Below are 25,057 nucleotides of genomic sequence, written 5' to 3'. Positions count from 1 at the left end.
AAGAGCGTCGTCAACTTGAATAAGCTCTGTATTTTGAAGCTGTCGGGATACCAAGACACGCTGCTGCCGATGCTTCTTACGGGATATGGTAAAGATCTGTGAAAGGTTTGAACCCAGGAGTCATATCAAAAGTAGGTTGAGTTTGATCGTCTGGGTGAACGTAGTCCTGAATAGGGCAGTTGTTGTTGACAGTGACAGACGTTTCGACAACCTGTGCGGTAGTCATCTTCAGAGTGAGTTGTATCACGTCAGTTGATGGTATTATACTCCGGTTACTGATCTGATTGGTCAATTACGTTGCGATGTTATTGGTCGTCTGTCAGTTAAGCCGTGATGTTATTGGCTATGAAGACTCGTAATCAGTAATTGGTGCGTTTCGATCTGTCTATTGTCACAGTTAAACAGTCGTCTGTTGTTAGTCAAAATTGTCAGTTCTCCAGTCGTTCTCTCGTAGTTAGTTTTTTGCTTGATCTCGCCAATAAGTCGTTTGTACGGCGCTGGCAACTGTTGGCTACGATACAGTGGCGTTTGTTCTAAGTTAGTAAACCAGCTTTCTAAAGTAAGACGTTGATAGTAGTCGGTAGAATACGTTATACATGTCGCTATTAAGAACTCTACACAGACGGAATTGACGATTTTTACGAACACTTTAACGGACAGAACGCGGACATACAGTTCCCCAAGGAGATCGAGATCGAGATCTTCAAAATAACTTCTAGTTTAAAAACATGGCTAACACATGCTTACCTCCATCGATGTTAAGTTCATCTTCGATAGTGCACGTTTAGGGTTGTTCAGCTCCGCAAATATTCACGAAATAGCAGATGTCACCCCTCGAGTTGTCTTCTTGCTCTTCTTGCCCTGTTTTTAGTTATTTTTTCGCCAAGTTCTTACTCTTGAAACGAGTGAAATGTCCGCCATTTTTCAAGTTCAGAACCAAAACAACTCAACCTCGTCCCCAGGCCTTCTCGGTTAACGGTGCATTTACCTGCAAGAACACTGCACTTTTTACGTCATTTCCTCGTTAAACACAAAATTCTTCCAAATTTAGTCATCAGTAACTGGTTATGGTGAATTAAACGTGTGCTTTTAGCCATTTAGAATAGGGGAAATATTTTGAATGAACAATAAGACGGTTTAACTCTGGCCAACAGGTCGTAATATGACCTCTTGCTCTGGATTAAAAAATTCTTAAAAATGAGTGTATTTCTATAGGTAATAAGCTGGAAAAAAATGCCGTTTGAAGTTAAATGTGCACCCCGCAAAGCAGACAGGACTTACAACAGTTGATAGCATAAAAATACTTTCCTACAAAGGACTCAGCGGCGATCCGTGTAAATTTTGCGACTAAAATACTTAAAACCAGAGGGGGCGAAGCAGAAAACCCAAACAAGGTCTTTTTTTTTTACTTGTAGTTCTTGGATTACCTCATATCCTTACCCTCATTATTATTTTTAACAAACGTTTTAGTGATACTTCCATTTCGTTCTCATTTTAGCATTTTGGAAAGATTTGAAATGAAAAGGCCGCCAAAATGATGACTGTCTCAGTAGTATATAATAAACACCATACCACATGGAAAGTGCTTCGTTTGGTACATACGAACTCGTCGTTTTTGTACTAGAAATCTCACTCGTTCGCTGCGCTCACTTGTGCGATTTCTGATACGTCAAAAACTCGTGCGTGAATATCGTACGCCCGCAATTTCCACGAAGTATTCTCTATATATTGTCAGTATTTTTTGTTGATTTCGCCCTCGCGCTCGTAACTCTTACTCACTGCTCAAAAGAGCTGTTGGGTCGAGAAAAATTTTCACAACGCCCGGTCATTACAGGAAAATGTTGCCTGCTCGGCAGCCAATGAGAGCGCGCGCAATGTAGCCATAGAATGAAGAAGCGTAATTGGCATCATCGACAAAATTAACAAGCCGTGACACAGCCCCTTTAATTAAGGCCAAAGTGAAATTAAACAGATAGCCAGCCTACCAAAAAAAGACATCTCACGTTTCACGTTTCGCGAAATCTGATTCTAGCAGTTCTAATTAATAACTGACATCAGATAGTTCTCAATTGAAAGATCTACTTCTCTTGCTTAGGCTTGAGCAATGACAAAGTAGTTTAGAGCGCTTTGCTAGCCAGACACAATAGTGTTCTGACAAATCAAAAAGGAAATTGTATGTCGGCCTTATGTTTTCCAGATGTCTGCACCCCGTGTTTTCTTGGTGACTTTGACAGCCTTGCATACAGGAAGAACTTGATGCCTTTTTATCGTCTGCAGTGCATTAGCGATGTTACCTGAAAAAAAAAAAAAATAAATAAAAGCCCTCAGTGGCGTTATTCTTCACTAATTGTGTGGACTTAAGTTGCAACCTACTAGTTCACAGTGGTATATATGACATATATAATATTGGCAGTGTCCACACAAATCACGAAGGCTGGACGTCCTGTACCAACGAAACTACCACAGTGTAGTATTTTGTTTGAAACTAGTATACCTTAAATATTTAACTGGACCTCAATTTTCCCGAAATTTCGTCTCCGCTTGAGGGCCCTCTGACCTGTCTCTCGCGCGTTGCTAAGGGAAAACAATTTTACTTCCGGTGCACGTGCATATAACGATTTTAGGGAGTACTGGAAGGAATATGTTTGCTCTTTGGAAAATTACTTCAAGTTTTGAAAAATGGCTGCTGCATGCCATCCGTGGCGTGAAATTCAGGTCTATAATTTCTTGTCATCGAATTCAAAATACACCGTAAACGGACAAAAATGGAAAGGAAGAGTTTGAAAAAAATACTAAGTTATCCCTCTGAGAAGAAATGGCACCTTCAAGCAACGAAGCTTTCGGATCATTTTACGTTTCTGTGAAACTACCCACCTACCCCTCCCCTAAACCAACATTAACACTTAGTTTTACTCAGGGCCAAGTGTTGGCTATGGAAAGGGGTAGGTGGGCAGTTCCACAGAAACGTAATATGATCCAACTTTGCTTCAAGGACTTTTTTCTTTGTGGGCGCTGCGCTCGTTCGGGTCGGCATCAGAACTGCCCAAACGGGGTTTTTAGAGAGTTTTCAGGTATTTATGTCGAAATTTAGTAGAAATAAGACACTGTACATAAGCCTACGAAATTTGCGATAGGCCTTTATGAGCAAAGGATGTTACCAGCCAAGAAGGAAATAATTTCAGCAATGTATTTCCTTTTGAAATTTTTATCTAAATAAAAGTTTTTCAGTTGCAGCTCCTCCGAATCAGTATATGCCAGCATGCTCAGCTCTAAGAAGGATGATACAATGATGTTACTGGATCTGGAGGTCGGGGGTTCAAAACTCGCCTGTCGTCTTGTTTCCTTAGACAAGGGATTTTACTCCACTTTGTCTCTCTTCGCCCAGGTGTATAAATGGGTACCGACGACACCTTTTTTTAAGTGCTAGTATGTCTTTTACTAGGTGTGGACACCACACTGGGTCTGCGTATTCAAGGATAGGTCGCACTAAAGTTATATACAAAATATAAAATACTTCTTGATTTTAAGGTCCAAGCGTTCTGAAAACAATGCCTAAAACTTTATTAGGCATGTTTACAGCAGCTTCAACTTGAGCTCCCCACGACAGGTCACACACTTTACTGGTTTGATTACTACTTCCATAGTATCCGAAGGAGATGACTTGTCACGGTTATGGGTAATGCGCATTGCTTCGCATTTCTCTGGTTTAAATGTCAGCTGCCATACAGTTGCCAAATTTGCTAAGTGATCCATGTCGGTTTGAAGGGCTCGAGTATCATTTATACTAACGGAAATCTGTCTCTACACTTTTTTGTGTCTCGTAGAACAAAGACTTAAATGGTTGACGAGATGTTAGACGATATATCGTTCACATAAATGAGGAATATGATAGGACCAAGTATTGTTCCCTGGGGAAATCCAGAACTGACAGAAGACTATGAGTAGGTGGTACCATGCACTACAAAGCGTTGTTGCCAATTTGTCAAGAAGTTTCTAAACCTTTGCAACAGGTTGCCCTCTATTCCATAACCTTTCAGTTTGAGGAGCAGGCGTCAATTAGGCCCTTTGGAACTGGTATACGTTGTGCAGATCATCTAACATACAAGTCTCTGGTACTGTGCTGCAAGACGAAGCTCTAAAAATAGCAGAAAATTAGGAATTGAAGGATTCACCACTTCCAATGGTTTGCTGGAGTGTAGTTTGCGAGGAAGGAGATGTTAATTCTATAACCTTTGAAAGCTGGAAAGAAAAGTCAAGAAAACTGATTAGAGGAAGGAAGCCAGAAAATATTTGTAACATTGACGAAACTGGCTGTTTCTGGGAAGGTCTTCCTGAGGTGAGCCTGAATAAAAAGGGAAGCAGGTGTAGTGGCGGGAAGCAGTCGAATCAGCGAAACAAGTCAATGCGGCAGGTGGGAAAGAAGATCCTATCGTGATTCGCCAGTCAGAAAAGCCTCGATGTTTAAAAACCTAAAAGATGCTAGTCGTCCTTACAAATGTCATTATTTTGCAAATAGGAAAGCGTGGATGAATTAAGACCTTATGATAGACATCTTGGCGACCTTAAACCGTCGTTTGCAGCTGAAGCAACGGAAGATTATGCTTTTCATGGACAACGCCCCCTGCCATCCAGCTAGTTTACAAGGTAAATTTTCCAACATAAACATTGTGATTTTACCAAAAAAAAAACATCGAAGACACGGCCACTTGATAGCGGCATAATCGCAAGTTGGAAGTGCAGTTACAAGAAAAGGTTGTTGCGTCATGTTTATAGTAAAGTGGATGGATCAAACAGTGCAAGCGACAAGCGAAATCTGTCAACTCGTTGATGACTATCGAATGGGCAGGCATGGGATGATGTCTAAAGAGAAACGATTGTCAAATGTTTCAAAAGAACTGGGTTGTACCCCAATGAAATTGAGGAGGAGGACGATCCTTTTGGGGGAGAAGAACTTTCAAGATTGCAGGAACTCGTTACGGCGATGGAAGCATCCTGTACTGCAGAAGAATTTTTAGCGGCTGAAGACGAAATTGACATATTAAAATATGCTCTGGTCTCTTTGACCCAGCAGATCCAAAATGGAGACAAAAGGCAAGAGAATAAATCTTGAAGAATCATGAGAGCATTTCTACGGAATCAGCACTAGCAAAGCAATTACACGTGGAAGACTCGGCGAAGAGGAGGATCAAACCACAAAGTAACCAGCCATTAAATTGGAAAACGAGACGTTACGATTGTTTGAAATGATGCTGCAATATTCCCGATATCATGGACCAGAGGACCATATGCCGGCCATTAGCAAGGCAACCAACTTGCTCCAGAAAATGAAGTTTAAGAAGCTCAAACAATCACGAATTGATGACTTTTTTCGTTACAGATAATGCTTAATGTTCATTGCATCAGTGCAATATACAGCCTGTTTTGCTCACTTGATCAGTTTCACAGTACAGTATTGTTTTCTCATTTCGTTTTGTTTGTATAGAGCTTGTTTCACTCATCTGATTTCTTCAAATGGGAGTTGCAATCTATGTTCATGGTTCATGGTCATGGTCCAATCTATGATCACTTGGTCCACTTTAGTAAAGCTATTAATGCAAACGTATATCACCATAGTCCTTTGAATGGAATTTGACACCTTATATGACGTTATCTATCGAAACCTGTATTAGGCGGACACCCTGTATTAAGCGGACACTACAGCACTCCCCAAGGGCGTCCGCATAATACAACTTTCACTGTATTTGAAATAAAAGTATTAATAATTTGTGTCAGCGGAGAGGGAATGTAGTCGGCAGCCATCTTTGGATACTTAGCAGGTACTTGGACAGCTCCAGTAGGACAATCAGATCTCATGTTTTTAAGCTGTTTCAGCACTTCACAATAGCTGACAGGACGAAGGTAGAATGAGCTTGTGGAACTATCAGATGGTGAGTTGATATGTTCTTGTAAAGCGTGCGGAGAGTTTGGTGTTGATCCTAGCAAGCGAAATGGTTGTTCAGCAGATCAGAATCCACTTAAGGGGCTGAGGATTAGGATGAAGAATTCGATGAATCACCTACCAGAACTCTGGGTTTGCTCGATGACAAGGCTTTGTGATAAAACAAACGCATTACTTGTTTAATTTTTGTCCTTAAATTATTTTGCAGGTCTCGAAATTTACTCCAGACACCGACTGGCTTGCTCTTATGAGCAAGATGTCGTTGCTAGGTTTCTTTTGCTTAGAGCTGCCTAATGTCGTCAGTGTCTAACCATGAGGCAGGGGGGCGGGTGATCTTCGTTCTGGGTAGTGGAACAGGTGTGTCTGTGTATGACTTCAAAACGAATTAGAGATGTCTTGTTGCTCTTCTGAATCAGTTGCTCTTCTGAATCATCAGTGCTATATACGAGGATAAAAGGAAGTGCAGACAAGTCATCTTTAAAAGCTTTTTCACCAAAACGTTTTTAGTTACGAACAAGTTTGAATCGTGGCTCAAATCGATTAACCCTGATGTTAATACATATGTATGGAGCATCATGGTCACTGATGTTGGGACAAGGTAAGACGTTGCAATATGTGATTCGCTTCGGCACATTGCTGCTCATGTGATCGTTGAGGTAGGCGTTGTTCGCGTTACACATTGCACATGCTGGTGTAAGTTCAAAGAGTTCAACATGTCAAGGAATTTCTTGGTGTTTGTGGCTTCAGGATTCATTAAATCGATGTTTGTGTCTCCAGCTATAACAAGGAGACCGTCCCAGAGGGCGCTTAACTGGCTAAACAGGTTTTCAGTCTTATCCGGCCAAGATTGAAAATCTTGAATATGTTCTGAATATAGTACATTACACCAAGCAACATCTTGCTATGTCTATTTCTCCCCGGAATCTCCACCCACATGTGTTCCAATTGTGGCTCAATGCTCTCGATGTCTGTACGTCGTTTAAAGGCAATATTATCTCGTATGTACGCCCCAACACCTCCTCCACGTATTTTGTCACGGTCGCGAAATACGCTAGAAAAGCCGGGGATGCTGACGTAATTTAGTAGATGTGGGTTATCCTTCAACCATGTTTCGGATACTCATTGATGGTGAACAGTAGTTCATTAAATGCAGAGACCATGCTTTGAGTATTAGGATGAGGGAGCCTCAGTTGCTTCGATCTGCTATTTAGTGCCTCTAAGTGGTCATTAAACACATTTAGGTTCCTCCAGATGACAATCGGGAATGTATTCATACGGTGAGGCATGTGCAGTTGGAAGATCTAAAGCGTCCAAATCCTTGCTACTGAAAAAAGGAAGTTCACTCAGTGTACAATTATTGCATATACATTTCAGAGGACTATAGGCTCGTAGGTGTTTCAGCTCCGTGGGTAAAATGTCAGCACAGCGAACGTGAGTCAAGGAAAATACTTCTCACACAGCAATCTTCTGTGGTAACTCTCCACAGTTTTCGAGCAAGTTAAGCACTTTGTTGCAGTGCATTTTGTTTGGTTGTCATTTGGACCAGGGTTGGTTTCGACATCGCCACTGGAGTTGAGAAGGAATATGGTTGGATTAAAGGGAGTTGTTTGGTTGGACAAATAAAGTTTTCTCCTCTTTAGAAACTTTTTTTTTAGTAGAGGAGTAGTAGGAGGATGAGAAGAAACAGCTTTCCAATGAATAATCAAAGTTTCCGTCCATCCACGTGAGGGAAAGCAAATCCAAAATGGCGGACACGATAGCTCACAGTGAAGTCGCAATTCAGTTGAGAAATACTACTGGAAAATGAATCCTGCTGAAGCTATATATTATCGGGAACAGTGCTGCTGTTGAAGAGCCACGTGGAATTCAAAGAAAGCGCCAAAAACTGGAGTAAAAGACTGCAACGTTGAAAAGTTGATCCGACCGCCATAACGACCGTGACTATTATTTCTTATTTCTACATAAGCTTTACTCGCACCACTTCATTCCGCAATGCCTTCTTATTTATGATATTATAAACAAAAATGTACCTAAATATCTTTCCAATGAGCAAAAATAGGAGGGACACTTCCACCGAGGGCTGTTAGGTATGGGATCCCTTGATGGCTCTAATGGCGGGAAATCCCTAGACAGGTGCACACACATTCCTGGTCATTTTTGCGTACGATTCAACGGGTCACCATACTTTCCAGAGCTTTTTCAAACAACTCTCTGGTAAATATAGCAGAATAAGAAAGTAGAGGAAAAAGATGTTTAACAACTGACTGAAACTGCCTATGTTCAATGTGCTTTGATACTAGACTTAGATCATGGTGACATGGTTGTTCCTTGAAAGAAACTTGCGAACCTGCATATGAAATTTGAAAACAATGCCAGTGAATAACGAGGACGCTCATTTGTAAACACAAACTCCGGGAGAAAATTTTGTGACATTTAAAGTCCCAATAAATTGTTTTTCTTTTTTCATGCAAAGATTCAGATGAAATCGAAGCACTACGAGATGAGACTTCACTTTCAGACCTCATCATTTCCTTTAGATATTAGCTAATTATATCGAAAGCCTGTTTATTCAGTGTTTTTATAACCCTTAAAACTTTGTTTTAAAATATTTTGAAAACGCTCTCACAGAATGTGCTCAAACTTTGCCCTAATCGAGGCGACTAAGGGAGGTGCAAGGTCCTCTAAGAAATTTTTGAAAAAACTCCTGGTACCGAGAAATACAAAGGCGAGTAAAAATCGTCATGGCAATTCTGATGTCAGTAGAACATGGATTATAACATGTGGTAACCTTTTCCCGATATCTTTGTTAATGCCGAACGCTTTAAGCGGGAAGTATACCCACTATAATGTCGAGCCACCTTAGTTGACTGGTGCACATGTCGGGCTTACCGTTTTACCGGGCATTGCAATAACAGGCTTTTAACTCGTTTGATATCATACATCGTTTGTACCTCTATTCCAACATTTATAGCACAGTAGATTCTTTTTTCGCTGTTTCTGAAGGTGTATATGTATATAACCAATGCACCATTTGGTTAAAAGGCAAATTTACATACGTTGTAAACAATGTATACGAAGATGTTGATTTTATACCTGTAGCCTGGGAGATCGTTAAGAAACCTTTTTGTGTTAGACCAAACGCTACATTTGGACGCCAATTATACGCGCTTGTACATAATGTTAATAGTATCCTTGGAAATTTAGAAAGCGTAATACTGTTTTTATTGATACGTCTTGGGAATCCTGACTTCTTGCATTATTCGTTAAAAGAAAAATTTGGCCCCCTCTCTCGAAATCGCCTTATCGTTTTTTACAGTTGTCTTAAGATTTTTTATTCACCACATGGTTCATGCAGTTATGTGGCACATTTGAGCGACTCGCTATAGGGGAAAGCCATACATTTTACACAGAAATACGCACGTGCATGCGTTCGCGTGCACGCTATCAGTCCCACACATGAAAGGAATGTTGTACACTCCGTTCTTCTTATTTTTCCAATCGTTCACTGGTCCTTCTCAGTGTTACGGTTCTCTTTATACCAATGCAGAAGTATGAAAATAAATCAGGTCACTGCTGTAGAAACGTTCGCAATATCACTATGGACACCCCAGCACACTACAACTGCGTCAGTCCTGTGGCCGAATTACAACTTAACGTCAACAGCTCTTCAAATTCCTTCTCTAACACCGTCTCAGACAAAAATAGTTGGGACACTTCCATCGCACGCTGTTTTTTTATACGTCTGGCAGTTTCCTCGTCCTCCCAATGTTGTTCATCGGAGTCAACTAATGAAATCTTGTACACCAACATTGGTAGAGTTAGAAGACAGTTAAGTGTCCCGACTATTTTGACCGAGATTGTAGTTTTGGGTTTGAGTAACATGCAAGTGTGGACAGAAGTTTGACACAAGTCACAAGAGGAGGACAAACAAACGTACCACTCTGTAGTTCTATGTACACAGCAAGTAGTACCACACGGGAAGATAGCTCCTGTGACAAGCCCTGGGTACATGCCTACAGAGAACAAAATGAGCTCAGTGTTCCGCCGCAAAATTTAATACTAACACTAAACAGGTTCTGAGTAATAACATTTTGCGTTGAAAGATTATTAGTAAAGTCTCGAAGTAAGCCCTCTTGATGCGTTTTTTACTCTTACGGCAAACGTCGTCAAGAAAACATGTTTAAAAACATATTCTTGCCTCCTCTGTCCCTAAGGTGGCGGTTGTGGACACGTTCGACTGTATTTGTATTTAGGGAACAGTGACATTATGGTAACGGATAAGGAAAGCCTAGTGTTTCAAAACTGATAAGAACAGTTTTCGTTTGACCTTGAAATGGTTACGCATGAACAAAACTAAAACAACAAGCAAAAGAGAATATACATTTCCAGCTACGATAAGATTGTTTTAACGAAATTAGTTGCATTACTTGAGGGAACAGGAACTGGGGTACCGATTGGTACCGTCTTCCATCTGAAGGGTTTTCTTTGGCGGATGCTAAAACGAGTTCACGTTTTGATCTTGTATATTAATGACTGATAAACCAAATAACGGCCACTTATGGTAATAACGTCCTATACAGATGCAGTAATAACAGAAAGAGAAAAAAGAAAGTACCTGTTGTAAACACTTGCGTGCCTTGTCAAACTCACTCCGTAAACCATACACTCCAGCTAGATTGACAAGAAATGATGCTCGAGCCTCTCCCAAAGACTGAGGGAAGTACATCTTCTCACAAGCTGTCCAATAAATTATAAGACAGTGTTAACTATTAATAGATTCTGCGCGAGAGTGAACTGGACTGACTAACTCTCGGGTGAGGCTCCTCGCGGTAGCTCGTCTAAGTTCGCTACTGCGGGAATATGCAGATGACGTCTATTAATTCGGTTGTTTTACAGGCCATCTCTGGAAGTTCAAGGGAAAGCAATTGTTTAGATAAATTAACTTGAGATCCCATCGTGCCAATGGCCTCTAAACACAAATCAGATTATTCAAAACCGAATCATTGGATCATGCAATTCTAGGGCTCTCATTGGCTTAGTTATCATGGTATACGAGCCATTATACCATGCTCTCCAAATATGGTAAATGAACGCGTCTACTCACAACTAAAAACAACCTGAAAATCGGTTGTCTTTACAAATATAGTCGGGGAGAGTTCTCGATATTTTGTGGACGTTTTTAATAAAACAATTATTCCACACGCATTTTTTGGATATGAGATGATCTACCATCTCATATCCAACACGTACTCGTGGAATAATTGTTAAATATATAGATATAGACAGGGCTAAAAGCGAAGTTTCGACAATGAAATCCTTAAATCTCTAATTTACTTTTAAAGCTTTTTATTTACCCTTTATTTTAAGGAAGGGGGTCAGGTGATTGAGAATAGGATATCCCGAAAACACTCCCGAAATAAACGGACCCTCCCATCACGCTGAAGGACTTCCGTTCAACACCCCGCCATCACTTCTACCCAGGGACAGGAGTGGGGTATTTGAGAGATAAGGTATTCCCGGCTTTGGGGAATTTATACAAGAAGTGTCAGGTTTACTACAAATCTCTTTATACAATCCGGTGTCTGAAATAAATGTGCGCTTTCTCATAGTGAGTTGGAGGGGGGGGGGGGGGGGTTAAAAATACACAGCTTTGTATGCGAATGGCTTGTTCAACGATGACTTCCAAAGCTACCAGTTTGCACGCTTTTAATGTTATGTATGAATGTATGAAAACGAGAATGACTGATCGACATCATGTGAATTTTTTTCAGTCTATATGGCTGCCACAATACCACGTTGTCCAAAGTAGTTACCTTCAGTGAACTGAGAAAGAAATTTGTAGATCAAAATGAAAGAACCTTAATCAAGCAATAAATTTTTGTATGTTAATTTTAGTTTATTAAGAAGAGTCTACCTAAAACCGGTCCAATGCGTTTCGGGTCGGAAAATCAATTTCCTTTAAACTTGGTCCATGAATTTATCTTGGTCCAAAAGTAATTGAAACGGCATTAGTTTTTGGAAATATTTCAAAATAAAATTTTTCGGGAGGAAAATCAGCTCAGCGCGGGGCGGCCGAATTTTGCAGTGACAAGGAGTAAAAATAGCGCATATTGCCGAGTTTACCACTTCAAAGTTTTGCACTTTCAACGATTTTTTTCACTTCCTAGGATTAAATTGGTCCTTAAAACATGTAAAGTACACAATTTTGGTCCTTCAAAAGCAACTAGAATCTACTAAATATTTTTTGATTTACACACACTTTGCCGTAGGCGGGAAAGGGCTCGAAAATGCATCGTTTCATCCTAGCTGTGTGAAAAATACCCACATTTTCTAAACGAAATACCATTTCAGAACAACAAAGTGAATGTCCAAAAACATAGAAACATAAAATTATGTTGTGATTAAGCGATTTATCAGCACAGCCGATCGACGAAATATGCCTATTTTCTGTTATGACTGTTTACAATACACGATGGAAAGTCTTAATGCAAACCCGCAACAACAGAATAATTCATTATATGTATCAAGTATTTTAAACTTTTTGTGACTTTTAACACAATAGAACATCAATTAGGAAAGGAAACCAATAAAACCGAAGGCATTAATACTACAGGTGTACCTGTTTACAGCGCTTGATCCGATGTCGTCGTCGCTGTGTACACAAAACTGATATCACGTGATGGCGCTTGTCATGCATTCCTATATCTGCTGGAATCGTTACGCCGCGAAAACATTTTTAACTTGTGGAATACGCGTAGCGTAAGGAACAAGTTATTGTGGGCAACACGATATGCAAACGTGTCACTCAGGTGTGGACATCTTCGTAATTAGTCGGCTCCGCATATCAAAACGACAACTGTCGCATATCGATAGTTCCTGTTCCGCGATCAAGAAGTGGTGAGCGTCCATTGTGCCCAGAGCTTTTGATGTAAATACGATTTTGTACCTTTCACAGGACGATAAGTTGTCTTCATGTGGACTTTGAATGTTTCAAATTAGCACTATGGCCAACTTTAAACAATTTTTTGAACTTTTGAAGCTTTTTTACTCGTCCAGGCGATAATGACGAAGCTGGTCCACACGTGGTCCAAGCTCACGATTCTGCCGTGAGTCTCACGATTTTTTAACTTTTCTGACGACAATACTCCCAATCTCATGGTTTTTAGGGAAATATCATTCTGAAATGAAATGTTTCTTTGTTCATTAGCAACGGAAATGTTTACTGTTGCTGTATCATAGTTAATTCTCCTCATGTAAACGCCGAGAATCGGAAGCTGCTAGAGACTTCGCGACGGTTTTGCGAGACACTTATCAGCCCTGCTCTTCAAATGCGACGAAATGAGTTAATAATAATAATAATAATATTCAATACTTATATTGCGCTTTTTCTATAAAAATACTCAAAAGCGCATTACAATATTATCAATAACTAAATTAAAACCAGTAAAATCACCCCGTAAAATTACAATATTAACATTACAATATTAAAAAAAAAATAAAAATAATAAAAATAATAAATAAATAAATAAATAATCTAACCAAAAGCCTTTTTAAATAAATATGTTTTAACAGAGCGTTTAAAAGAGTCGATTGATGTTTCCTGTCTAATTGGCAGAGGAAGACTGTTCCATAAAAAGGGGGCAGCCATCGATAACGCGCGATCTCCCAAGGTCTTCTTCGTTCTTAGCCGAGGTCTTTCTAACAATATACCATTATTGTTACGGCGTAGTTGGTAACGTGAGACCGGTAAGACAGAGACAAGATCCTTAAGATAGCTAGGCGCAACACCGTGAAGAATCTTAAATGTAACAAGGAGAATCTTAAAATCTACGCGCAAGCGCACTGGTAGCCAGTGGAGTTCTCTTAGCAAAGGAGTAACGTGACAATACTTAGGTGCACAGTAAACCAATCGAGCACTGGCATTCATGACTCTTTGAAGTTTCTTAATTTGATACTCAGGAGCACCGTACAATAAACCATTACAGTAGTCAAGCCTGCTTGTGATGAACGCGTGAACAAGCCTCTCGGTGGACTCACGAGACAAATACTTCCTAATGTGCCGGATATTGTACAAATAATAAAACGCGCTAGCACAAGTCTTAGTCACATGAGTCGACATGTCCAGATGAGAATCGAACCAGGTGCCCAAATTGCGCACTGAAGAAGCAGGCGATACCTCAGCTTGGCCGATCTTGATCTTGTCAACGGACACCTTTGATAACTGTCGTTCCGTGCCAATAATCAGGAACTCAGTTTTATCGTCATTTAGCATTAACTTATCATCTCTCATCCAAGCGCGAACGTCACGAATACAGTTCTCAATCGCAATAACAGCATCAGCCTCGCTGGTCTTATCAACGGGATTAAACGATATATATAGCTGTGTATCGTCCGCGTAGGTGTGAACGGATGGCAGATGAGATTTCATGATGTCAAACAGCGAACTCGCGTAGATGGTAAATAAGAGGGGGCCCAAACAAGAACCTTGTGGGACCCCGCAAGACAGATTAAATTTATCAGAGAGCGATCCGTTAACTGAGACCTGCTGCGTTCTTCCCGCCAAATAAGATTTAAACCATGATAAAGCCTTATCCCGAAGGCCAAGCTTGGACTGCAGCTTGTGCAGAAGAATACCGTGATCTACGGTGTCAAACGCAGCGCTGAGATCTAACATAACAAGCAATGTGACGTGACCTTTGTCCATATTTAGCAGAAGATCGTTTTTAACTTTTAATAACGCCGTCTCAGTGCTGTGATTCTGCCGATATGCGCTTTGGAGGACAGGAAATAAGTTGTTGGCTGTCATATGATCTTGTAATTGGATAGCCACGGACTTTTCCGTGATCTTTGATGTAACCTGCAAGTTGCTCACCGGTCGAAAATTTTTGATAATAGGTTTGAGTCCTGCTTTCTTAAGCAAGGGGTGAACTAAAGCATTCTTCCAGTTCTCTGCAAAGACGCCAGACTCAAGAGACAAGTTGACAATTTTCCTAATAACAGGGAGCAGTTCATCCAAACAGAAGGACAGAATAGACGATGGTAGGGGATCAAAGGCGCACGACTTTGCACATGAGGCAGCAATTCTCCGTACACTCTCCTCAGACAGTGGAGAAAATTCAGAAAACTCACTACACGTTGAGGCTGATGTAGCAAGCGAGTTAAAGTACGGCTTTAATTGTCAAAACCATGCTTGCTTTCTTCGAATTCAATTCTTCATAAGTAAAGCTCTACCACCTTAAACAGCGTCGACTGGCAGAATTTCATGGCCAAAAGTGTTAAACATGATTAATTTCTCGGGGACTTTCAATATTAGTTGTCGTGGCGCAATAAATAACGCGTCAACTTTCAACGTCAGAGGTCCGTTGTTCGACTCTCTCTACTGGAAACCTTTGGTCCTTTTGTTTTTCCCTTGTTTTTTCGTAAAACATATTTTCATTTTTTGACAGACTCAAAAAAACCCCGCTACCCTTATTGCAGGTTTCATTTCTAAAATACAGTAATTGATGATCCACAAGTTAGCCTTGGGTACCACACACCTAGACGATCTTACGGAACGATAAGGGACAGTGAACAGTCCAGTGGCCCTCAAGCAAACATCTCCCTTGCTCTTACTCTAGAACAAATACTGTACCTTTGAAATTAGGTTACCCTGCATTTATAACTGGCATGGTGGTTTACCTCGTTAAGCGTTTTCGATTTCTTTCACAATCACTGATATATAGACTTAAACAGGGCTAAAAGCGCAGCTCTCGTTGATATACACTTGAAGTTGTACACGAGCAAAAAATAAAATCGTGAGATGCTAACCTGCGACGGCAGCGAGAATTGCAAACAAAAACTCAACAAAGTGTTATACTGGGAGACTCCGCTTGGAGACTCCGCCCTGATTATCCAACCCATTACCCTTTTGTATACCACTTCTGACTGAAGATGTGCCCCTTGAAGGGCAGAAAGCTCGCAACGCAGATCGCAAACGAATGTTTACAAAAGCCGAGTGGTTCAAAAATACAAATTTAACGATTTTTGTCGCAATAGTTTTCTAATAAAATCTTTTCTGTATACTTAAAGACTATGAATTCACTGCCCTTCTTTAAAATCGCCAGCTTAATATGTGCATTTCGCCAAAAACGGTAGAAGAAATTGAAAATATGGAGCTATTAATAATTAACCACTTTTCACTGTAGAGAATGAGTATTAGCGAAGCTCTCACGCGTGCGAAAGGAGAAGTGGTAACCTGTAGATGCGAAAAAAGTGGGTAATCACGTGTCCGTGCGTACGTCTGTTCACTCCCTACTACCACTACACTGACGCCGATAACATAGAAAGAGCTAGAGCAAAAGATAAAACAAACAAAAAAAACACATAAAAGACAGGAGACTATGTTCATTGGAAGAAAGAACATGAAAAATTCAAAGCTGCGACGAGAAAATGAGAAATGTTAACGGCCAGCCAGGTTAAAATGAGCGGCAGCGAAAAAAAAAAAATGGAACGTAGGAATATATAAGACTTTTCCTCCATAAAATGTGCAGCTAGGAAGTTTCACGTACGTTGAAGCGGTGTAAAACAATGGCAAAGAAATGTACGAAAAAATGTGCTGCACATGTAAAGTTTTTTTTTCGCTCTTAAGCCCTATTGATTTTTTTTTTGCATTTCTCGTTACCTTCACCAGTTAACATTACACGATTTTTATTAATTGTTTTCCGGGGTACAACTTTGAGTATATTAACGAGAGCTGCGCTTCTAGCCCCAGCTAAAACTTCTATTGATTATTAGCTAGTGTACAAGATGTTAGTCAAACCAGAAACTGAAGGAATAGAGTCGAAATCGAAAGCGCTAAGCGAGGTAAACCACCAGATGAATAAGCAGAGTAATCTGATTTCAAAGGTACAGTATGTTTTTCCAGAATAACAGCGAGGGGCGATGTTTGCTTGCGGGCCACTAGACTGTTCACTGTATATTATCTTTCCGTAAGATCGTCTAGATGTGCGACCTTCTTGGGTCTGCTGCCCCAAAAGTAGCTGGATTTCATTTCATAGTCATCCCCAGGCTAAACAAGGTGCATCTGAAACCAAGATGGCCACCTGTAAGAGAATGTGCTTGATCCCGAGGATTTTACGGAAAAATAAAGAACTGTGAAAAGTCTAGCGGGCCTTCTGCCAGCAAGCACACTGCACCCCCATCACCAGCCCCACCCGGGGTCGTGGAGCTTGATGAGACCTGAAAACAGGACAGGTACTCGTCGGTTTAATACCACGGGCTACCAGAAATATGAAATATATTTTAAAAAATTAATGCAAACATAAACGACAAACATAAGACAAAACAAAGTAGAAGCACATAGCGACAACCAATTGTTTTGTAAATGCTAACCTGAATGTACAGGAGCCTGCTCCTGGAAAACTAAAAAGTTGCTATTGTTAATGCACTAGGCACTTACGCATGCATGATTCTTGATTTCGTAGCAATAAATATAATAGAATACTCTGTTGATAAGATAATTTCCTCCCTTTCAATTTTAGTCAGGCTAACAAAAAATTTTTTCGCGGCGTAACGATTCCAGACATAGGAATACGTGACAAGCACCATCACGTGATATCAGTTTTGCGTACACAGCGAAGATGACTCGATCGGATCAAGCGCTGTAAACAGGTACACCTGTAGTATTGATGCGTTCGGCTTAAAGGGTTTTCTTTCCTAAATGATGTTCTCTTGTGTTAAAAGTCGCAAAAAGTTTAAAATACTTGATACACTTTATGAATTATTGTGTTATTGCGGCTTTGCATTAAGACTTTCCATCGTGTATTGTAAACAGTCAACAAAAAATAGGCATATTTCTTCAATCGACTGCGCTGATAAATGGCTTAAATCACAACATGTTTTTATGTTTCTGTGTTCACTATGTTGGTCTGAAAAGGTATTTTGTTTGGAAAGTGTGGGAATTTCGCACAGAGCCAGGATGAAAAGATGCATTTTTGAGCCCTTTCCCGCCTACGGCAAAGTGGGTGTAAATGAAACAATGAGTTGCTTTTTTGTACTTTACATGTTTTAAGGAGCAATTTAATCCTGCCTGGGAAGTGAAAAAAATCGTTGAAAGTGCAAAAGGTTGAAGTGGTAAACTCGACAATAGGCGCTATTTTTACTCCTTGTCACCGCAAAAATTTGGCCATCGACAGCTTAAGTGATTTTCCTCCTAAAACATTTTATTTTGAAGTATTTCCAAAAACTAATGCGGTTTCAATTACTTTTGGACTAAGATATATTCATGGGCAAAGTTTAAAGGAATTGATTTCCGACGCGAAACGCAGTGGACCGGTTTTTTTGGGAGACTCTCTCTTAATTTTTCAAATTCATTATCTGCAAACAATTTCTTCTTTGGGGGTGGGCATTGACAGCGGTCCCTGAGGTAGGGTCTTAGACCACTTTTTTGGCCTAATGTTACGGCAATTTGAACAGGCCTGTCTTAAAAAGTTAAAATGAAACAGAAAATCATTAAAAATATTGCTCAAACGAAGGACAGAACAGTTGATTACAATGATAGTTTTAGGTGCCAAAACTATAATTATTCGCACCAACATTGCAATTTAAGGCTGCGAGCAAACGAAGTCAACAAATCCCAACATTGTTGCGCCAACAATGTTGGGAGTTGTTGCGTGCGTGTTGGCAGTGGTGTGCAAACGGATGCAACAACTCCCAATAATGTTGGGACCTGCAGTGCACCGTGGGAAGGATACAACCCATAAGTCTTTGAAACCATGCGTAATGAGCGTGCGTGGCCCCAGCAATGTTGGAAGAGTTGCGCAAACGGATCCAACATTGTTGCGCTACGCTTCGACGATCACGGAACAAAAGAAATGTTGGGAGTTGTTGGCTGAAACGTTTGACCGGTTCCAAACTTTGCGCAACAACATCCAACAACATGCAACAGGGTGTGCAAACGGACGCAACATGTAACATCCAACAACGTTGGGAGTTGTTGGCCAACAATGTTGCATCCATTTGCACGGGGCTTAACAGGCAATAGTTAACAGTATAAAAATAAAACGTTCTTTAAATCTGAATTATGCCCTTTGTATACATCAAGCTTTTGTTATGCACATGCTGGTCACACAATCACGGTTAAAAACAGTTTTGATTTCAAAAATCACATTTTGCTATACTTATCCGTTCCTTAAAACTTATCATTTTTTCAGGAAAAATTGCCGTCTGTTTACGCTAACTTTTTATGTTTTAGCCTATTATCTTCTTCTTGAAATATAAAAGGGGTTAGCATGTCGGAATGTTGTTTTCTTTTTCCTCAGTTTGGGAGAGTTGTAATACTGGTGATGATAAATTCACAGACTTTTGCAAAGCACATAAGCCGGTTAAGTGTATAATATTTTTTTATATCACACCGAAAAAGGTCTCGCAAAAGATAAAGCACAAGACTTAATTCTTAACTTTCAGAAAACTCGAAACAGTCAATCGCCAGTAGATGTTTTTGTGATTTGCATTTTACAGTCTTATGTGAATAGACTAAGTTTATCGATAGCTTAGGCCTAGGCCAAACGTCGAACGTTTCATAAGACTGAACAAACTCTAATTTGGGTCGACTTAAATTAAGTTAAGTAACGCGTCAAGCCAATCAACTGAATCAGCCAAAAAGTAATTTTACTAAATTTTCTCCCGAACAAGGCAAAATAGAGATTATCATGCAAATTTTTAATTTACTAGTTTAGTTCGTCGAATGTAAAGATCAACGATTGTTCGGGAGACAGTCTTCAGACGTTCTATCTATCTGAAGCAAACGGATAGAACCTGTTGGACGATTCAAACTCATTTGGTCAACCTTAACTGAGCCAGACGTCGAACGTTTCATGAACTTAACTCACTAAGTTTGGTTCGTCTCATGAAAAGTTCGACGTTTGGCTTAGGCCTTACCGGCCAGTGAAAAACACCACTTTTCATGCCAAAACTGGTAAAACGAGACAAAAACTTCCTACACTTTAAAATTAATCAATATTAAATGAAAAGTGTATATCAGTTTGAACCAATTAACCACAAGAATTGACACACTGCAGAAAAAGTTCAAAAAAAGCTATTCCCAGTCGAAAGTCTGAAGTTTTGAATTAAAACTTGCGCACACAGGTGTACGTACACGTCATAACCAAACTTTCGGGCAACGGTATGTTTCCAATTTCTATAGCAATGTGGCTCCACCACGCGCGCGGAAGCTACGCTGATACGTTTTCTTGATTTTTCATCTACAAGTAAATGGTCTTTAGACATTTAGAAATGAAATCAAGGCAAAAATTACCGCAAAACACAAATAGTAGTTTGTATGCATGTCACAACCACAAACTGTCTACTGGTATCTTGCTTTGGATAGCGTTGCTTTACTGCGCCTTGAGGTTAGGATTAAGACTTGGTGACTTTACATAAAGAGGGTAGCACGTGACAGTATCTATTGTTACTAGCAATCTTTGAAATTCTCTTACCATGTGGTCTAGAAACTTCTTTGTCCCTATCTCCATTATCATTCGGCAGAACTGCTGAAACATAACAACATTGTTGGTGGTAACAAAACAAAAAAAAACAAACAAACAAACAATACAGAAACAGATAGTTTAAACACATAATCAGTACGAAGAGTACTATTTACGCGTTTAATTAACTGTTAAAGTAAAACACACACTTGTATTGTAGGGCGGAATGATTGTGATGTTGTTGATATTCTCCGTTGAGAGGTGCATGATAGCTTCAGGCAAACGATTCAGTTTGATCAGAGCCTCAGCAGCATATAGATGACCAAGGAACCTAAAAATGTGAAAAAAATTCTTCAAATGTTTTCAAAATCTTTCAATAAGTGTTAAGCTGTTGAGTCCCAAAAACTTGCTACGCGGAAAGGCAGTACTCACTTGAGTCCTCCAACAAGGTTCGATTGAGATAACAGTCTCTGAGCGTGAGTTAGAGCCATTACATTGTCCCCCAAACCAAGAGCTACATAAGCACTGCTAGCGAGAATTGAACACCTATATAGAAAAATCAATAAAGATAGTATGTAAATAATAATAACTGCCAAAAAAAATAATAAATAAAATAATGTATGCGCCTCTGCAGAAACGCTAGGGAATCCTACTGAATTCTAAGCCAGGAAATTGACTGATTGTTGGCGGTAAAACAAAATTTATCGCTCAATACTTCTTCACAACCGTACACTATCGTAATAATCAATCGAAAAAGTAAGGTTTTAATTGCTGAAGACATCAATAAAGTTTTTGACTCACCTGAGGTGTGGAAGTTCACGAAGTTTAACAGGAGGCGCGGGAGGAGCTGGAATACTTGTTTCACTTTGCATAGACGAAGACCGACTAAATCCTCCACTATCACTGCAAGTAACACACTACACTCACCAAGACATACCAACACGAAAAACCTTCATTTGAACTCAGTCTTTGTATGTTGTCCTTCAATAGCATTTTAAATAAAAAAATCGAGGTCCAAGTGACGCCTTACATTACTGCTGAAAACTTAAAATGTAAGTAAGTAAGCGTAAGTAATTATAAGTGAGTACCCAAATCAGTAACCAGCAAGTAATCATGCATACAGTTTCCATCCCTGAGAAAAAGGAATCATTTTGCCATCGATTTGTAAAAAGTTAGTAGGTAAAACCGAAATTCTGTAGGCCAAATGCAAAATACTGTATGACTAGGTTCCTAAACAGAAAGAGTTTATGTGCCTCGAGTCGTTGCATATCAATTTATCAGCTGATTGCTTTCTAGTCAAAAGAAATTGTAAAAAAAAAGTAACTGTGGTCATCGGCGTGCTTATGAAAGGAAGATGAAGCGTGATCTGTAGCGACAGAGGAATGAGCGTGACTCGTTGCGCCAACGTTGGCTAGACTTGTTTGATAGTTTTCTTGATGAATCCTGTAACAAGTTTGATAATATGCTAATTTGAGGAGACATAAACCTTCCTAAAATCTCTTGGGATTCGTCAGAGTCTTCTACTAGTACTTGTGAACAGCACTTTGTTGATATTCTCAACGATCAGGTCTTACTCCGACTTTATTACCCGCCGACATGTGTGAACAATGTCCTCGACCTGGAGATCTGAAGCGTGCCGGACCAAGTGAATGCGTTAGAAGTGATAAATCCTGAGGAGGCGGCGATATTTACTGATCATTGTGTCATGTCGTTCGATGTCGCCATTGCTGTTAAGGCACCATCTAAGAATCAGCGCTTTGTGTACGACCATATTAGAGGGGACTTTGAGGGTCTTCGGTCTTCGCTACGTGTCGCAAATTTGGCTTATTATGTTTCTAATGACGATGTTAATATAAACATAGACTGGCATATTAACTGTAGAGACGCTCTTCTGGCGGCTGTATAAGATCATATTCCCAAGAGGAAACTCAAGAGAAGGAATCCACTGCCTTGGATAAATGGGCCCATAATGAATTTAATAAAGAAAAAGGAATTCACGCGTAAGAAACTTAAGCAATCTCTATCAAGCTATTTGAGATCCAAGCTTAGAGACCGGCGTGCCGCGGTCACGCGTAGAATACGCGAGGTACGTGAATTTTTTTTTGTCGGAAATAGAATCAGACTTCAGATCTAATCCAAAACGCTTCTGGTCGATCCTAAAATTAAAATCGAAACACAGAATGTCCCAGAAGTACTATCCACAGCAGATGAGGATGGGAGACGTATTTCAGCAACCTCGCTCAGCGAAATTGTTAAGTTGTTTAATCAGTACTTTGTATCAGTCTTCACGCAAGATGTTGACATTTGCCGTCCTGATTGCGTGGATGAAGTCCTTGCTAATCCAGAGCTATGTGACTTGACATTTACAGCCAACAAAGTCCTAGCTGTTTTGTCTAGTCTCGATGTGAACAAAGCTTCTGGCCCAGACAAAATTCCAGCTAGGATACTTAAGGAAACACCTCACGAGATTGCCCCTTCACTCTGTGAACTCTTCAATAAATCCCTTAGACTTGGCTCCCTCCCAACAAAATGGAAATTGGCTAACACAGTCTCTGTATATAAAAAGGACAATAAAGAATACGTTGAAAATTATCGACCCATCTCACTACTCTGCTTAGTCTCTAGTTTGTTAAATGCTATTAAGGATCAAGTATATAGCCTGGTCGGCAGCTGCCAACATGGCTTCATGGCAAAGCCTTCGTGCATTGCGCAACTGGTCGAGGTGTTTGACCCTATTGGTTCTCAGTTGGACAAGGGGTGGTAAGTGGACATTATCTATTTAGATATGTCTAAGGCTTTCGATAAAGTAAGTCATTGCAAACTACTCACATTGCTGTAACAACACGGTTTTGGCGAGAACTTACTGGCTTGGTTTGATTGTGTCTTCGGAGGCACTCCCTGTTACTTCAGGAGTACCTCAAGGTTCAATCTTAGGCCCTTTGCTGTTTCTCTTGTTTGCGAATTCGCTGCCTGACATTGTGAAATCAAGTCCAGTCCAACCTTTGCCGATGACACTAAGATTTTTAAAACCATCGTTACTCAAGAGGATTTATCGTTGCTGCCGGCTGACTTAAGGAACCTCAGCACCTGTTCATTTTCTGTTGGCCTTGCCTTTAATGAGTCTAAATGTAAAGTGCAACGGATGACTAGAAAGCTCAATCCTGTAACTGCCAGCTATGAATTGAATGAACGTCCCCTTAAAAACTCCACTGCGAAAAAAGACCTAGCTGTTGTCATTTCTGACAACCTCTCATGGGACAAACAGGTTTGTGCGGTCTGTTTTAAGTCTAACAGGATGTTAGATTTCGTCCGGCGTAACACTAGGTGTATTAAGAACGTGTCTGTAAAACGATCCATCTATTTAACGTTAGTGAGGTTCCACCTTAAGAACGGAATACAAGTGTGCGCCCCTCGATCGATCGAACTGGTTTGCAAGAAGGAGCGGATTCAGCGACGAGCTTCAAAGTACATCCTCAATCTTCCATTTCATTGTCAACAATCATATAAGGACAGGCTTATTCAATTAAACCTACTTTCCCTAACACACTGTAATGAATATCTTGACATCTATCTTGCCACAGACCTTGGACTATCTGTTGCTTGTTCTTTAAGTTCCTTTAAGGCTGTCCTTTACGGTTTTTTTAAAAAAAAAAGCTTCCTACATCCCTGATGACCCTCGCTCTTTCAAATCTATATGCTTGACCTGTAACGCTGCCCATAATTTAGGACAGAACATCCGTTTCTTTTGATAGTATTGTAATTTTTACATTTTTTAGTGACCTGTGTCATTTTGGGCCTACAGTAATTGACGCTCGCTGTTGCGGTGTCCCCGCCTGTACTCCTGAGAATATATGTAATTTGTAAATTGATAATTTACAATGAGGTGTGGATGTGCGTCTGGTCTCTCCGTCTTATTCTCTCTTTTTTCCTTACTGCTCGGCCGCTTGACAGCCAAAACTGCGGCAAATGGTTTCTAAATATTCAGTGTCGCTTCCACCTCTCTTCTGACCAGGATGAGGGCATATTGGCTGTGGAAATTCGAGATTTGGATGCTTCATCGTTTCTGGCCTCGAGTAATTTCAAAGCTTGCGTTCCTCTGATGATACAGCCATTGTTACTGGATTCATGGCATTACAATAATGGAATGAATTTCTATTATGAAATCTCCCGCGGATACTATTTCCTGTTACGTCATCCTAAATTCCGCAGCTGCCTGAGTATCAAACGACGCAAAAGTCCGTGCATTTATTACTCTGGATCAAGCGCGACATTTCATCCTCTACTGATCGGTGATTTAGTATTTAAACTTAACCCGGGTCCCACAAGGATAATTAGAATACCGGCAATAGTGTCCTCGCGAAACGATGATGTAAACAAGAATACAGTGGCCTCCACTTGTGTTCGTCGGAACATTAAAAATCTTATCAAGATTACTTATTGTCACAACAACCCTACTCTGTTACGACCACTGAATTTCTGCTTATGGAATTGCCAGTCCGTACGCAATAAAACTGCAGTTTTCCAAGAATATTTGTGCAGTAACAAGATTGATGTATGTGCATTAACTGAGACTTGGCTATCCTCGGACGATGAGGCGAATGCACTCCTATTGGTTACATGCTTCATGATCAAACAGCTCTCACCGAGGTGGGGGTGG

General features: G+C 40.2%; 1 protein-coding gene across 5 annotated transcripts in view; it reads right to left on the bottom strand.

The window, feature by feature from the left end:
• Positions 1 to 1,910: 1,910 nt before the first annotated feature.
• The window catches only part of LOC140937654 (CCR4-NOT transcription complex subunit 10-like), a 118,622-nt gene continuing 95,475 nt past the window's right edge, over positions 1,911 to 25,057 (bottom strand). For 4 of the 5 annotated variants that reach the window (XM_073387211.1, XM_073387214.1, XM_073387215.1 and 1 more), the window contains 7 exons: positions 21,202 to 21,303; positions 20,833 to 20,946; positions 20,610 to 20,731; positions 20,413 to 20,466; positions 10,554 to 10,675; positions 9,876 to 9,951; positions 1,911 to 2,294 (listed from right to left, as the gene is read on the bottom strand). In XM_073387211.1, the coding sequence (XP_073243312.1) occupies positions 2,185 to 2,294; positions 9,876 to 9,951; positions 10,554 to 10,675; positions 20,413 to 20,466; positions 20,610 to 20,731; positions 20,833 to 20,946; positions 21,202 to 21,303 (700 nt within the window). In that variant the 3' untranslated portion in view covers positions 1,911 to 2,184. The remainder of the gene's footprint in view (positions 2,295 to 9,875; positions 9,952 to 10,553; positions 10,676 to 20,412; positions 20,467 to 20,609; positions 20,732 to 20,832; positions 20,947 to 21,201; positions 21,304 to 25,057) is intronic. The other variant, XM_073387213.1, reaches the window with a different exon arrangement.

This window comes from Porites lutea, chromosome 5 (genome assembly GCF_958299795.1).
Source record: "Porites lutea chromosome 5, jaPorLute2.1, whole genome shotgun sequence".
Classification (NCBI taxonomy): Eukaryota; Metazoa; Cnidaria; class Anthozoa; order Scleractinia; family Poritidae; genus Porites; species Porites lutea.
The sequence above is the reverse complement of the archived record's forward strand: the minus strand, read 5'-3'. Positions and strand labels throughout refer to the sequence as shown.